This window comes from Maniola hyperantus, chromosome 9, assembly GCF_902806685.2.
Source record: "Maniola hyperantus chromosome 9, iAphHyp1.2, whole genome shotgun sequence".
NCBI lineage: Eukaryota > Metazoa > Arthropoda > Insecta > Lepidoptera > Nymphalidae > Maniola > Maniola hyperantus.
In genome coordinates, this window is record NC_048544.1 from 10,020,827 (window position 1) to 10,037,244 (window position 16,418).

At 36.6% G+C, this 16,418-nt stretch overlaps 1 protein-coding gene across 1 annotated transcript; it reads right to left on the reverse strand.

Annotated features, from left to right (window-relative positions):
- Positions 1–495: 495 nt before the first annotated feature.
- Positions 496–16,234, reverse strand: Septin1 (Septin 1). Its single transcript, XM_034972327.2, has 11 exons — positions 15,993–16,234; positions 14,771–14,963; positions 13,969–14,099; positions 13,448–13,575; positions 11,415–11,532; positions 9,966–10,052; positions 8,734–8,894; positions 7,880–7,981; positions 7,392–7,467; positions 6,223–6,330; positions 496–4,980 (listed from the first exon to the last, which is right to left on the reverse strand). Exons 1-10 carry the CDS (start codon positions 16,014–16,016, stop codon positions 6,241–6,243), a joined length of 1,110 nt encoding a protein of 369 aa, XP_034828218.1. The 5' UTR covers positions 16,017–16,234; the 3' UTR covers positions 496–4,980; positions 6,223–6,240.
- Between the last annotated feature and the right edge of the window lie 184 nt (positions 16,235–16,418).

The following is a 16,418-nucleotide window of genomic DNA, read 5'->3' on the forward strand; positions in this document are numbered from 1 at the left end:
AAATGGTTAATATTTGTCCTATTATATCAAAAAAATACCCCTGTGGTTATACTGTTGTTTACAAATGCATGACGTCAGAGCACAGATAATCTATCGGCCAAACATGGCCGACAGTGTTTTCACCTGTCTAAGAAAAATATTTTTTTAAATTAAAGTTTTACGGTTTTTAGGGCGCAAAAAAATATAGTGTTAATTTTTTTGATATAATAGGACAAATATTAACCATTTAAGACCAACTTAAAAAAATTGTCAAGTAGCCTATTACTTCAAAAACAAAAAACAAAAACAAAATGGTATTTATTCTGAGTTTTCGACGGTTTATCTCATGTTTATCTATTCAAATAGCACTTTTGGTCCGATAACTCGAGACTAAAGAACTTGGATGTACTACTACATTCCTATGTCGATGTCTATGAACCACTAAAACTTACCTTCTTTATTATGTTTGTTTTTTGGACTGGACTAGTAGGACTGGAAATTGGAAGAAAACAAATCATTTTATCAATATTTTATTTTTTTATAAAAAATATGATTACATATGACTATTTCAATATGATAATTTATTCAATATTAAGAACAAGTCACAATTCGTTGACATTGTAGTTCAAGACCAACTTTGTGTCACAGCTTTGGCACCAATTAAATCTAACACAATCGTATTACTCTAGCGTAGTAAATTTTCTAATACATTGATATTTTAGTATGTCACGTTTTATTCAATAGTTTATTTAACATTACAAAATAGTAGAATGAGATTTTTGCTTTTATTATATCTAAATTTATAAATGCACCAATATTGGAATTATACGTTGATGCCTTTGCACACAATTACTTTAGATAATGGCCTGTCATAATTTTATAAAAAAATTATTCAATATAATCTTGATAAAATCATTATTTCATTACAAGTTAATACCTCTTTTTTGTAAACGTAAATTTTCAAATTATTATAATAATTTCAACACACCTTTTATTTCACAATGTTTTAAGTACAATTTATAATATTTATTGTTCAGCTATGAATCCCTTCGGAAATTTTCATTACAAGTTAAGAATGGAATATATACTTCTTGTCACTTATCAAACTAACATAATATTTATAATAAAATGATATATGCTTGCGATTATATAACTTATACTTTAAATTACAAATAAGTATAAAATAATTTCACGTAATACAAACGGAAGATACTATATCAGTCACTTATTTAAAAAATAATATTGATAAATAATACTATGGATGTATACAAAATATCGATACAGTTCTAACCCTAACTAAACTATAAGAATCCAAAACTATTATAAATGACAATATTATCAATTCAGATAGATGGCACAAGCAAAAAATAGTAAAAATCAGATCAATATTACTTCTGCTTTTCCACATTTATCGATTCGATATTGATAATCTATATTGTGCACATTGTGTACTTTTTATGCAAATTTATCGAGTTCAACGGATAGATAGTGTGAAATCGCTTTTAATCGTCAAGCCTAAATTTTAATGATTATTTTATAAAAAGTACAAAATTAATGAAGAAGAAATCAAAATTTTTTTTGAGCTTCAGACTGATATTATAAAAATGTGCTTTTGCTACAGTAAATAAAAAGCAAATTAAAAGCTTTCTTTAAAACGAGTAAATAATACAAATAGGTAATGCACAATACAAAAGTCATTAACGCTAACATAACTAAACATGAAATATACTGTATTGCAAATATTAGTTCGTTAACACTCTATAAAACTATTTATTATATTGAATAACTATAAAATATCTTATCTATATACTTAATATATTATAATTATGATCCAATGCCCACCTAAGTGACGTAACTTGATCTGGCACTATCGATGGAGTTGGCTCAATTATTTGGCATAGCTTGACGTTATCACTCTGACATGACGTCACTAATTCAATTTAACAAATATTAGACCGTATAAACATTTTGTCCAAATTTTTACTTACATCACGCCACGTAGATGGAAATTGGGCCTAGATTCAAAGTTATACTTTCACATTGCGTTGAGTTTTCAGTAAACTCTTACAACGAAAAGGAACATTCAATACAAAATATTTTGTTAGAAATAACAATAATTTCAGATCCCTGACATCCCACGACGTGAATGGACTACTTTATCATTTTCATATCATAAAAGCCCTATTGGCAGTCATAGGTCAGGACTATTACCGACTGAATAAACGATTACTTATCAGAAGAGAGTTGATTTTAGGTATAGCAAATTGACAATGTTTAATTTAAATTTACAAGAGACTGAAATATTTATTTTTACTCTCTACCTCGCAGCGTCTAGGTTTATTTTTCAGATATTAGTTAATAATAATTAAGTTTACAGGCGGATCCACACCTGCGCACGCGCACGAACAACACAACGCGCATCGAGCGGCTATAAACGCGTCACTCTATTTGCATGTTGGATAATATATTTTATCATGTTTGTGCTCACTCCAAAAGCTCACGGACATTGTGCACGCCATGAATTGTACAACTTGAACCGTTTTCAAACCACTAAAGTTCACACATCCAAACTATGTCCTAATGCGCGTTGTACAGATCATGCGCTTGCGCAGGTGTAGATCTGCGTTATTGAATTCAAATCGTTGATACGAATATATTCATAGCTTAATAACTACTTAGATTAAGACACTATACGCACCCACATTGTGCTCACTGTTTTTTCAACTCGAAACAACGTGTACCTACATTCACTAAAAAACTTCTACCCCCAATATATTTAGGCTCAAGGCATATAGCGTTAGAGTCTAGGGGACGCGTCTTTTCTATTGTAACAACGTAAACTAATTACATATCTCCATTAAGAAACGTATAATGAATGAATGAATGACATTAAAGATTTGTTAACTTTGTAAATTATAACATTTCAGAAAATACTCGTCACCACTATCTTCGTCTCTCCCGCAATATAACTTGCATCTAATTTATTTTACAAAGTAAAGTAGCTATTATAACGTCTTTATGTAGGCGCTTTTATTTAGAAGAATTTTAATAGAGAATATATAGTCCACGACAGGTTGAGATGGCAATCGGGAAATGAGGCAGGGGAGACGTCCCGCAAACCCGCACGTCACCCGCGCTCGCCCGCACCGGGTTAGTGCGGGGCTGTGCGGGTGTGCGGGGCGTTCCCTCCCCGATTGCTATCTCAACCTGTCGCGTACTATACATGGTCACATTATTTCGAGTAACTCATAAATCATAACGCAAACTTTATTGCATGTCCTAATCAGTCTATTCCTGTTTTGTGTCTATGGAAAACGAGCAAACGTCATCGCGATCCATACTATACCATACGAAACGTAGTAATTTTATTATACTAGAGTCGTCTATAGAGTGGAGTCAAAAGTTCTAAAGTCTATAATTTCGTAACATTTAAGCCTTCGTCAAACAGAACGCGTACTTCGCGCGTCAATACGTAAATAGCGTCCCGTACTAGCGCCGCACTATACCTTCGCTTTGTGTTGTAGTATTCAAATTTGAACAAATCAATGAAGCTAAAGTACGCAACGTCAGAACGCTAGGTTGAAAAAAATTACAGATTTGTTACTCCACAATGAGTGTTCTTGTGTGAATGTTCGATAATGATGATCGTATAGTGCATTTTCGAGAAAGTACTCGCCATATTTGCTTTATGTGTCAACTGTCATGTCAAAGGTATAAACTTAACTCCTCACGCGCCATTTTAACTTTTTGTTTCAAATTTCATGTCAAAAGTACGATTTTAGTCCTTATTTTAAAGATGAACCCACAGATATGTCAGATTTGCAACTAGCGTGGCCCCCTCAGTCCCTCTCGCTCAAGCAGATTTTCTTACTTGTGAAATGTCATTCCTTCTACACTTCACGTTGTTTGCCAAATACTCACGTACAAATACATTTTGGCAAACAAAAAAAAGTGGCCACGGTGATAAGGACAAAACATAATCATTTTGTCACGTTCTAATAAGAGCTTAATGCATTTAGCTATCTCCCTCTAACAGTAAGTGTCACAATAGGGCTACTTCTTAGTCCTTGTTCTGAGGATGAACCGTACTTTTGACATGACAGTTGACCCATCATAGTTATAATAATTTTATTTACTTTACTACATAATGAATAATTTTATTTACTTTACTATTGTTATTTAAGGCCTGGGCACACACAACGCGGGACGGAGGCGTGTCTAATGCAGTCATACTTACCATAGTATGAGGTTTTACACCTCACCAAGGTTAACTTCTAGGGCTTGTAAGCCTTAGCATAAGATTTTACATCTCAACAATGTTGATAGATTTTGAGTTTAGAAACACCGTAAAGACAGTGTGAAATAGACTTGAAAATCCTAGATTTAAGTTCAAAATACACCGATTTTAATATCGCAACATTTCTGCGTGTAGCGTCAAATGTATGGATGAATTTGAGCTTTAAAACGAATCGTTTAAGGTCCATTTTACTTTGACGTGTTTCGACACTCGAATTGTTTCAACATTGATGTAATGTAAAATCTTACACTAAGGCTACAAGGTCCTAGAAGTTGTAATACGAGGAAGTATTTGAAAGGCGATCACAGCCACCTGCAGTTTCAAGTGCTTCATACAATTCCTTGTATCACAAAACGTTTGGAAAGGAAGAAAGGACTCATCATATTCAATTTTGCTCTATGTGGCAACTGTCATGTCGAAAGTACGATTTAGTACGGTAAACCTTACATTTACGTGACAGTTGACACATAGAGCAAATATCGCGAGTCCTTTTGGTACGCAGTTTCCGTCGCGCTTTGTGTTTGTGCCTTCTAATCTTTCTATTGGGGTCGTGTAACTTGAAGTGAATCGAGGAGGTCGATGGATGTTGAGTTGGCAACGTGTAGATATTTTTAAGTGGAAGTGACGCAGTAGGGTATGACTCGCAGTATGGAGTTCACAACGTCGCATGCCTCCGACAGCTGAACCGCCCTACTAGTGCCCAGCTGGAATGATTAATATCAACTTAAGTAACTTAAAGGTTATGCCACACTAGATGATGCTCGCGACTTCGGTTTTGAAAAATTCCATGGGAACTCTTAAATTTTCCATAGTAAAAATATCTTACATTAATCTCCAGGTCTTCAAGTATATCTATGCAAAAATCACCTTGATCCGTTGCGACGTGATTGAAGGACGAACCAACAAAGAAAAAAGTCTCTTTGGGGAACTGTGGGAAATTTTCTTGCATTGCGAATACAGTCCGTTCAAGTTAAGAAACTAGTGAGTCACCTATATTCCGGTCTAGCCACGCCCCCCGACCAATCAGTTTGCAGTAAATTAGGAAGCCTAGTTCACAATGGAGTTGCCGAAATTGCCCCAATATTGGTAAATCTGGTAAAAGTAATGTAATATATACATGTATATATTATATTATATTTTATAGTATGTACCTATTAGAGTGTATATGTTTATATATACCTAAATATATTTATATATATATTATATTTATAGCTACATTGCGACTCCCCGTCTTACAGTTCTATAAGTTCTTAAGTATGGGTTGCCTGGAAGAGATCACTTTAGTGATAAGGTCGCCCTTTGTTTTTTAAGTGTATGCTATATTCTTACTCTCTGTAAATCTATTAACAATAAAGTTATTTTAAATTAAATTAAATTAAGTAATGCATTGAAATTCTCTGATTACTGCTATGCCATTGCAAACTCAACCCTATTGAGTTGATATGATCCCAAATAATAAAAATATATAAGTACCTAACTCGATTAAGCTTAATGATGTAAATAACTATTTTATGACTCAATTCGATTCACAGTGTATTAATAATATTTACATACTTTATATAGATAGTAATCTAATATATATAGATTTACTAAAATTAAAAGCTGACTGACTAAATACAGCTCAAACTACTGGACAGATCGGGCTGAAATTTAGCACGCAGATAGCCATTATGATGTAGACATCTGCTAAGAAAGGATGAGTTTGAAATTTGTGTAATCCACGCGGACGATGTCGCGGGAATAAGCTATCTCCCTTCAAATATCTCAATTGTTTTAACTTTTTACTCCACTGTGAAGACACCATTACCCTGCAGTTGCACTGATGATTCACTATTTTCTTGACGCGAACGAACTATAGTTGGACCTTTTCAAGATCAGGTCACCGCAGTACAAAGAGCCACAGAGAAGCAACAACAACAACAACAAGATCAGGTCCGTGTACGCACCTGCAGGGCGCGGCTGCACTATGCGGAGGTGGTAGACGCGGCCGCCTGCAGCTGCATCTGGCGCTGCATCTGCTCCAACATCTCTTGCATGCGACGCAACTCCGCCTCCTGACAACACAGTAGACGATTTCTAAGCTGTGATAGCCTAGTGGTTAGGACGCGCGCCTCCTAATCGGTGGTCGGGGGTTCGAAGTTCATGCGTTTTTAAGTAATTAAATTTAACTTGCTTTTACGGTGAAGGAAAACATCGTGAGGAATCCTGCATGCCTGAGAGTTCTCCATAATGTTCTCAAAGGTGTGGTAAGTCTGCCAATCCACACTTGGCCAGCGTGGTAGACTATGGCCAAAACTCTTCTCACTGTGAGAGGCGACCCGTGCTCTGTAGAGAGCCGGCGATGGGTTGATGATGATGAGGTGGTTTCTATACAGTTTAACATCTGGTTACAACTTTCAACCAGACACTGCTGGTCGATTGCGGTAAAGCTGCATCTACCATTATTACAATCGCAATTGTTGTGATAGGCTGAATTTATGGTATTCTTGTTGCAACAATGCATTGTAGCCAATAGTGAACGAGCGTCAACCAATCTGCTGCGCGATTGCGGTAGAATGACAGCTACAATGTCACGATCGCAATCACCTCTGATTGGTTGACGCTCAATGACTATTGGCTACAATGCATTGTTGCAACAAGAATAGCACAAATTCAGCCAATCACAACAATTGAGATTGTAATAATTACTGATGCAGGTTTTACGAAATCGCCCTACAAAGGTGATTGCGATTGTGACATTGTAGCTGTCATTTTACCGCAATCGAGCACCTGTATAAAAATTATGTACTATTTTTGTACTATTTATAATTTTTAGGTTAATAGTGTTTTTACCCACACTGCAAGGCCGGCTCCGGGCACCGCACCCAAGGAGACGCAGGTTCGAATCCTGCCGGTCGCGGTACCGCAATTTCGATATTTATTTAAGCGCATAACTCAATTAGTGGGGGATCTAAATAAAGCATAATCCCAAGTGCCTAAGCCCAGCTGTACTCTGATCTGTCAGCCAGTCCGTTTTCTACTTTTACAATTAGAAAATATTTAAGCGGCCAGTGAACATAATATGGCGTGAAATTATGTTATATAAACCGATACATTATTTATTAATTAGCCATACCTTTTCACGTAGTGCGTCTTCGTTGGATCCGTTAGTCAAGCCCGAGTCTGATTCACTCAATCCACTTTCTGTAGATCTGTAGCACAAATGGTTATTTTTTATTTAAATAATAATTGACGATGCTTTGCGGTTTGCAGACAACTATGCTCAACTGACACCTATATCAAACTCCTGTAGAATAGACAGACAACTATGCGCCGATTTATCAAACTCCTATAGAATACCAAAAGACAGACAACTATGCGCCGATTTTTCAAACTCCTGTAGAATACCAAGAGACAGACAACTATGCGCCGATTTTTCAAACTCCTGTAGAATACCAAGAGACAGACAACTATACGCCGATTTTTCAAACTTTGTAGCCTGTTGATGATTGTAGCGGCGCTACCATCGCTACCATCAAGAACATTAGGTAACAGTATCACCTACGGTACAATGGTGGCACCACCTTCACGTACAAATTTGATGTACATATTATATTTACTCACGTGTGCCGTTTGGGAATCTGTCCGTTGCGCGCCAGTCGCTCCGAGCGGTAGTTCTCATAGTGCACCTCTTGCGTCACTTCCTGCAGGTCTTGCATGTGAGTGCTGTCAGATAAAATATATTATTATCACATGTACGCCAAACTTCTTGATCGCTCTGAACTGGTGGACAAGTAGCGTCGTATTAGCAGTAAATATGTATCAACTTCAAAAATGCGAGGAGCAGAGCGAGGCGGTGTAAACTGCTCTATCCTGATTGTACTAGCGCAAACACGCGGCCTTTGCAACTTCAGAGCGATCAACAAGATTGGCGCCGTCTTTATAAGCTGTTCTTTTTTTTGTCAAAGTCAAATGCAAATCTGACTTACACACGAAGGGTTCCGTATTATCATACAAGATATACCTTTTATGTAGAACATTCAAGCGCATAATAAGGGACAGCGCCATGATTTAGTAAACTGATAATTTTATCGTGAACACTCTTTGTGATGTAACCACAAATTCATGGTTTTCGGATTTGTTTCCTTTATTTGTATTATAAGACCTACCTATATGCTAAATTTCATGACTAGGTCAAAAAGAAGTACCCTATAGGTTTTCTTGACAAACAGACAAACAAATTAGAGCCTCAATAGCTCAACCGGTAAAGGAGTGGACTGTGAACCGAAAGGTCGACGGTTCAAACCCCGCCCGTTGCACTATTGTCGTACCTACTCCTAGCACAAGCCTGACGCTTAGTTGGAGAGGAAAGGGGAATATTAGTCATTTAACATGGCTAATATTCTTCATAAAAATAAAAAAAGTGATCCTATATGGGTTCCTTCTTTTTTAGGAATTGATCCCCAAAAAGTGGTTACATGAGCATGGTGCGCAGTTTGATGAAGTCGCAGTGCTCGGGGTTCTCGACCTCCACCACGCCCCAGGGGTAGAGACGGCCGCGCACGCGGCGCCCGCGCACCTCCAGCTGCTGCCCCGCGCCGCACACCGCGAATGGCACCGCGGCCTTCAGCTGCCGCACCTGAGCGGAAAATAACGAGTTTCGCGAATCACTCCTTCGGCCTGTACAGATGAAGGACTATTGTCCCACTCTAATGAGCTTCCGAGGCGGTCAAGCAGCTTGACGTCAAGCACGTAATTTGTTTTGCTTGATCAAGCTATTTGATGCGCGCTTGATACGCCCGTCAAGCGGCTTGATCAAGCAAACGGCACTTTTCTCATATCTTCCGAGACAACACTGTCCAAATGTCGCGTCAAGCAAGAATAAAAAATCGCATCAAGCCGCTTGAGTCTCGGAAGTTCTTAATGATAAACGTAGCATCCACCTATCAACACATCATACACATGGCGTTACTGTCACGGAACTGTAAATTGGTGGCGATCACAATGGATCTGAGACGGTCGAAGTGATTCAGGGAATCTAAGGGCCTAAATAGCCTCAACGAAAAATAAGATTGTTCCCGGAGGACAAAAATGGATCGCATAACTCCACATGCTGGAGTACGGTAAACACCGTAGTAAAATATGACTAACTTTCGTTTTCCGCGGACAATAATATAGTCCCTCGTCGGCGCAGGACCTTACAAGGCTGGCCTCATATTATAAGAAACTAGCTGATGCTGATGATCTCTATGCCAAAAATCAGGTTGATTGGTTGCTTAGTTAGGGTATGAAGGAAGGACAAACAAACAAACACACGTTCGCATTTATAAAATTAGTATAGATTGTCTGACAGAAAAAATCTACCACGCGTCGAATGGCACTCTACTCATGAGTACATTTTTGTACTAGACCTTACAGACTATCTATCAGAATTTTGCCGAAACGGACATTAGCTTCTGATGAAAGTTTTCTGACAGACAATTTCTGAGAGTCCATGGCCGGCGTTACAGTTGGCATCAGGAAAAGTATATATTTTTAAAATTATGAAATCAAATAAATGATAATTTAAAATGTATATTAATTACATTACCTTTCAAACCCCTTGAATAAATAGGATTAAAGTTATTCAACGTAAAATTTGCACTAGGTGCATTTTTTTAGTTATTTAAACTAAAAAAATGCACCTAGTGCAAATTTCTGTTTCAGTTACCTGTTCTTTATAATCTTCATCTTCGTCACTGTCGCAATCAGGCAGAGGGTATATTTTAATCCCCTCTCTTTCAATCTCTTCCATTACCTATTAAATTCAAATACTGTTAACATAACCTGAGAAGAAATAGCTAAATCATCTAAAGTCTATACACAACGGTTTGAGCTGGACTTAATATATCAGTCAGTCAGTTAATCTTTTTACATATGCTAGCGATCTCTATTTTTTTTTGTAATAAAATATGACATATTATTATTTATTTAAAATATGACATATTATTATTTATTTAAAATATGACATATGATTTTTCAATAATAATGTAGCTTTCTAATGGTGAAAGAATTTTCGAAATCGGTTCAGTAGTTCCAGAGATTACCCCTACAAACAAACTTTACCTCTTTATAATATTAGTATAATGTGTACAAGACAAGCTGATGCTAACAACAATCCGCGAGGATTTGTTTTTTAAAATCTTGTGGAAACTTGTTCATTCTCCAAAAAAACCGGCCAAGTGCGAGTCAGACTTGCGCACTGAAGGTTCCGATGTACAGTCGTATTTTGCGACATTTTGCACGATAATTCAAAAACTATGATGCATAAAAATTAATAAAAATCTGTTTTAGAATGCACAGGTAAAGCCCTTTCATATGATACCCTTGATATAGTTATCTTACTTCGAAAATTGAAAATACTAGTTATTAGTTCATGACCACAATTTAACTTTTTTGTGTGATCTAACCCTAAATTCACGGTTTTCAGATTTTTCCCCAAATGTCGACTATAAGATCTACCTACCTGCCAAATGTCATGATTCTAGGTCAACGGGAAGTACCCTGTAGGTTTCTTGACAGACAGACAGACAGACAGTCAGACAGACAGACAACAAAGTGATCCTATAAGGGTTCCGTTTTTCCTTCTGAGGTACGGAACCCTAATAAAAAGCATGTTATATCTATCTCCAGGATATCAGCTATCTGTGCCAAATTTCATCATGATCGGAAGTAACACACAAACGGACACCCTTGAACAAGTATAGATTATTATGGATATATACCAGTACCTAAAATAAATTTACAAAAAAAACAGTGGATCTGTAACTTATCTATTTTGAAGTAGGCTAAAAAATCACCTTAAATTACAGTTTCTATGGCAAGATTTATACTGTAGATAACCTTAGAAACTATCATTTTATATTATTCTTGCTGGTTCTTCTCGGTAGGAAAGGCATTCCGAACCAGTGGTAGATGCATCCGACTATTCGAAAGTACTTGTAAAAGTTTATTTAAATTTTTTTTTTTTTAAATATTATAGAGGGTAACTTGGCTTTGCTCAGACTCACGCCTCACAGATTTACGTCTCTGACATAAGTCTGTCTCATTTGAAATTCTTAACTCTAAGCAAAGCCTGAGTAAAGTCAAAGTAAATAAAGATCTTAGTTTATGTGCTAACCCTGCTCTTGAGACGCTGAACTTCCTTCTTTGTCAGACAGTCGGCCTTCGCGATTACAGGAACAATGTTCACTTTGTTGTGTAACTGTTTCATGAACTCGATGTCCAGAGGTTTGAGGCTAAAACAAGGGAATAATCATGTATAAAAGTTTCTTAACCCATAATATTATGTATTTTCGTTTATAAGACACTAGCGTCCCGCCCCAGCATCGCACGGGTAACTTATTACAATTTTCGTAGGGATCTATAATTTTTTGCAACATAATATAGCCTATGTCACTTAGGAGTAATATAGCTTTCTACTGGTGCAAGAATTTTTAAAAATGGTTCAGTGGTACCAGAGTTTACCCCCTTACAAACAAACTAACAAACTTTACCTCTTTATAACATTAGTATAGAATTATAGATATAAACATTTATTTATCAAAGGTCTGAGCTTTAGTGAAATTTTGATTTACTGGAAGTTATTGTCATTTTTCAATACACAAAACTACAAGCAACAACAAAATCGATAAACGCGGTCGGTACAGACTCATGCAACACAAACTATGAAGCACAGCGCAGGTGTGCTGGGCTTCCCCCTTGCACCACTCACCTCATACCCCGATTGTCATGTCGACGTGTCGCAAACGATAACTTAAAAATAATAATAACTAGTCGATGCCCGCGACTTCGTCCGCGTGTATTTAGGTTTTTTAAAATCCCGTAGGAACTCTTTCATTTTCCGGGATAAAAAGTTGCCTATGTCAAATTCTAGGATGCAAGCTACCTCTGTACCAAATTTCATATAAATTTGTTAAACTGTTGGGTTGTGAAAAGTTAGGAGACAGACAGACATACACACTTTCGCATGTATAATATTAGTATGGAGGATATATGTGCCAAATGCCATATTCAATTCACCATATCAATCATCAGATATTGAGTTTAAATGTAATAAACAAACTAAAGCCTTTCCCCTTTTACTTAGTTCGATATGATAACAGAAGTTAATGGCTTCTCTATACATACTTATATTATTTGAGGAGAACTGTTATCTGTGTAGTTCTGTACTTTGCAGACGCTTGATAACATAATGGGTAACATCCTTTGTAATGCATATTCTGTACATAATTCTCATATGAAATCATTTACTAGCAACAGCCCGCGGATTCGCTCCCGTGGGAGCGTGGGTGGGAGTGGGATAATGGGTACATACCACGATTAATATGATTATCCATTTTTTATATAGTGGGCAGCTTCAGCCGTGGCTAGTTACCCCCTTACCAGCAAAGCTTGTTTTTTTTTATAAAGAATATTAGCCATGTTAAATTACTAATATTCCCCTTTCCTCTCCTATTAAGGCGTCAGGCTTGTGCTAGGAGTAGGTACGATAATAGTGCAACGGGCGGGGTTTGAACCGTCGACCTTTCGGTTTTCAGTCCACTCCTATACCGGTTGAGCTATTGAGGCTCTAATCAAATAAAGCTGTGCCGTCTAGCAATTTTTCATACCGGTAAAATTCAATCAGAGTATGGGTTTTTAATGAAACTGGCGTACTCCTTCCAAGTTAGCCCGCTCCCATCTTAGACGGCATTACCATCAGACGAGATCGCAGTCCCCTTGACTGTATCAGACTGTGCTAACTTGTATGCTAACTTGTTTCAGAATAAAAACCCCTCATAAGGTAAGCACTAATGTTATGCACCTTGCCTTTTCATGTAAGCACTATTACATACTAGCTGATCTCGCGACTTCATCCGCGTGGATTTAGGTTTAGGAACTCTATGATTTTTCGGAATGAAAAATATTCTATGTCACTCTCCAGGTCTTTGACTACACCCATGCAAAAAATCACGCCAAATGCGTTACTCCGTTGCGACGTGATTGAAGGACAAACTAACACACTAATAAACCAACAAACAAACACACTTTCGCATTTATAAAAGGTGTAGTGATGTCCCTTGCCCCCTCCAGTAGGTAAAACCAAACCTTGCGCAACGAGTAGGTAAAACAACAGCCGAGGAGGTATTTATTTTATTAATCTAGACATACCCATGTCCAAATGGAGAGATGAAGTAGAAGCAGCAATGGATGCGGTTATCGACAATATTACGTCGATTCAGACCGCTCTCGTCACGTAAAAACCGCTCAAACTGCTCATCAATGTATTGTATTATAGACTGGAGAAAAAGATATCAAATTGTTAACAATGATCTTTTCTAACTTTTCTTATTATAGGCTAGATGATGCCCACGACTTCGTCCGCGTGAATTAAGGTTTTTAAAAATCTTGTGGGAACTCTTTAATTTTCCGGGATAAAAAGTAGCCTATGTCCTTCCCCGGGATGTAAGCTAACTCTGTACCGAATTTCATCAAAATCGGTTGGACTGCTGGGCCGTGAAAAGCTAGCAGACAGAAAGACAGACAGACACACTTTCCCATTTATAATATTAGTATGGATAAGAGAGACGTTTATGTAGAGACAGATCTTTCTTCTCTTAAGTCTGAGCTTATACATGCACATCTTGGCCATAGGTAAATCTGTAAAAAAAGGCAGGATAAGTTTTACTTACCCTGAAGCAATCAGTATTATCAATTGCATCTCCATAGCCAGGTGTATCAACCACCGTAAGACGTAGTTTGACCCCTCTCTCTTCAATCTCAACAGTTGAAGCATCTAACTTCACTGTTTGGTTTGTTTTTTCTGTGAAACATAAAATTGTTTACCACAAAAACTCTAAACATGGTGTGTTTGTTGTTATTTCACCCACTTAGCCCACACAAGAACTCATGTTTAATATTTTCTTTAAACCTTGTTTAAGTTTTTGTCATAAGATGTAATATAAATACAGATACAGAGCCTAATTGGCTCTGTTTGGTGTATGGACATATTACATCGCAAGCTCTCTGATCTATTTAATTTATCACTTTCAATAAAGGAAAATTTGTAACAAAACCAACAACAAAATGAGTATGCAGTACACCAGGAAAACAATATTGTAAAACAAATTTCAACAATAAATAGATATCACTACCGTTACATATCAGCACCAGTAGAGGTTCACTTGCCCCACAGAACACCTTTTTTTTTTTAATACCTACCTAATAGTACTTTACCGGTACAGAAGGATCACTCCAAAGATATTTAAATAAGTAGTGACTCTTATTACTACAGAATAAGGTGCAATTCAGCTTGCAAAGCGCTGCAGCTTACAATTTAATAAATATCCCCTAACGTATAATATAATGTATACCATGAACAGGCATATAGGTTACTTTTTATAGAGTTACTGCATTTTTTTATAAACCTATACTCCACATGCATAAAGTTGCAGGCATCATCTAGTATTCCTATAAAAAATATATTATACAAACCTATTGCATCAGGAATAACTCTTTCAGGGTACAAATCTGTTAGAAACAGAGAGTTAACAAGGGTTGATTTTCCAAGCCCACTTTCCCCTACTACCATCAGGGTAAACTCAAACCCTTTTTTGACTGACTTTCGGTGCACCTGATTGGGCAAGTTTGCAAACCCAACATAGCCAGGTGTCTCCAAATTAGAAAACTGTAGGAAAAAAATCTAATTAGATCCAATTATAATATAGTGTCAACTCTCTAACAGCCTATAACACAAACATTATATGAGATTGGTTGGTTTGTCTTTACCTTTCTTTATAATGAATACATCTAAATATACTTATAAAAGGAAAAACTGACTGACTGGCTGACTGACTGATCAATCAACACTCAGCTCCTGGACGGGTTAGGCTATTTGGCATGCAGATAGCTATTATAACGTTGACATCTACTAAGAATGGATTTTGGAAAATTCAACCCCTAAGAGGGTAAAATAGTGGTTTGAAATTTGTGTAGTCCAAGTGAACGAAGATACGGACATAAGCTAGTTCAAAGTATAACATGATAAAAGACTATGCTGCACCCATGGAATGGTGTGGGTGGAATGGAATCCATTTTATTATGGTGAAATAGATATCCATGTTATATATATATATATATATATTTTAATAAATGAGAAAGTGTGTCTGGCTGTCTGCTATCTTTTCATGGCCCACCTGTTTAACCAATTTTGATGAAATTTTGTTAAACAGATGGGATAGCTTGCATCCTGGAGATGGACATCCGCTACTTTTTATTCCAGAGATCCCAAAAGTTTTTAAAACCTACAATTTGAAATAAAATTTAACCTTTACTTAGTTAAACTAAATGATAAAATGTGTGTAAAAATTGTAAAATGAAACCTATAGAATCCAATAAAAGAGGATTTATTCGTGTAACAGACTAGATCAGGACAAGTCATGAGACACATTCATATGCTATGTATTCAGTCGGCACGCATAAACAATGACATACATCCGCCGCTAACTGTATCGAAAACCATTTCACCAAAGGCACGCAATCAATTATATCACACTTAACTACATAGACGGTCATATACTTCGATAAATATGTCACCGTGAATCATACAGCGCCAAGCAAATATGTTTTGCATAAAACAAAATCTATTTAAGCACTGACTTGTATTTTATTGGTCTTATAAGCCTCTAGGTACATATAAATAAAAACAAAAACTTACGTTTTTTGGAGTTTCGCTGGACATTGTAATACAGAATGCTTCGCTGCGGCTTTGTAGTTTAGTGTAGTTTTTAATTTTTATGAAGGATGCAACAATTATATTTGTATGCAACAATTAAACATTTAAGTACATAGAAATTGAAAAGCGATTCATTGATATTTATTAGTAACTTTTAAGTGAAGATTTTCAAATTTTAATTTCTGACCATTTCTGACGAAATGTGAAAGAAATCAGAAATGACGTTATTGGTCTGTGAGAAATGACTTTTGTTGACCTCCGGCTTTGACAATGCTCTGTGGTTTTGACCATTGACAATTTTTTTTTCCAACTGGCTTTGCGGCTCTCGATTGTAGCTTTTTTGAGCCTTTATTGACAAAATAAAACCATAACTTAACGAACATAGGTGTACGCAAAGAAGTTGGAAGT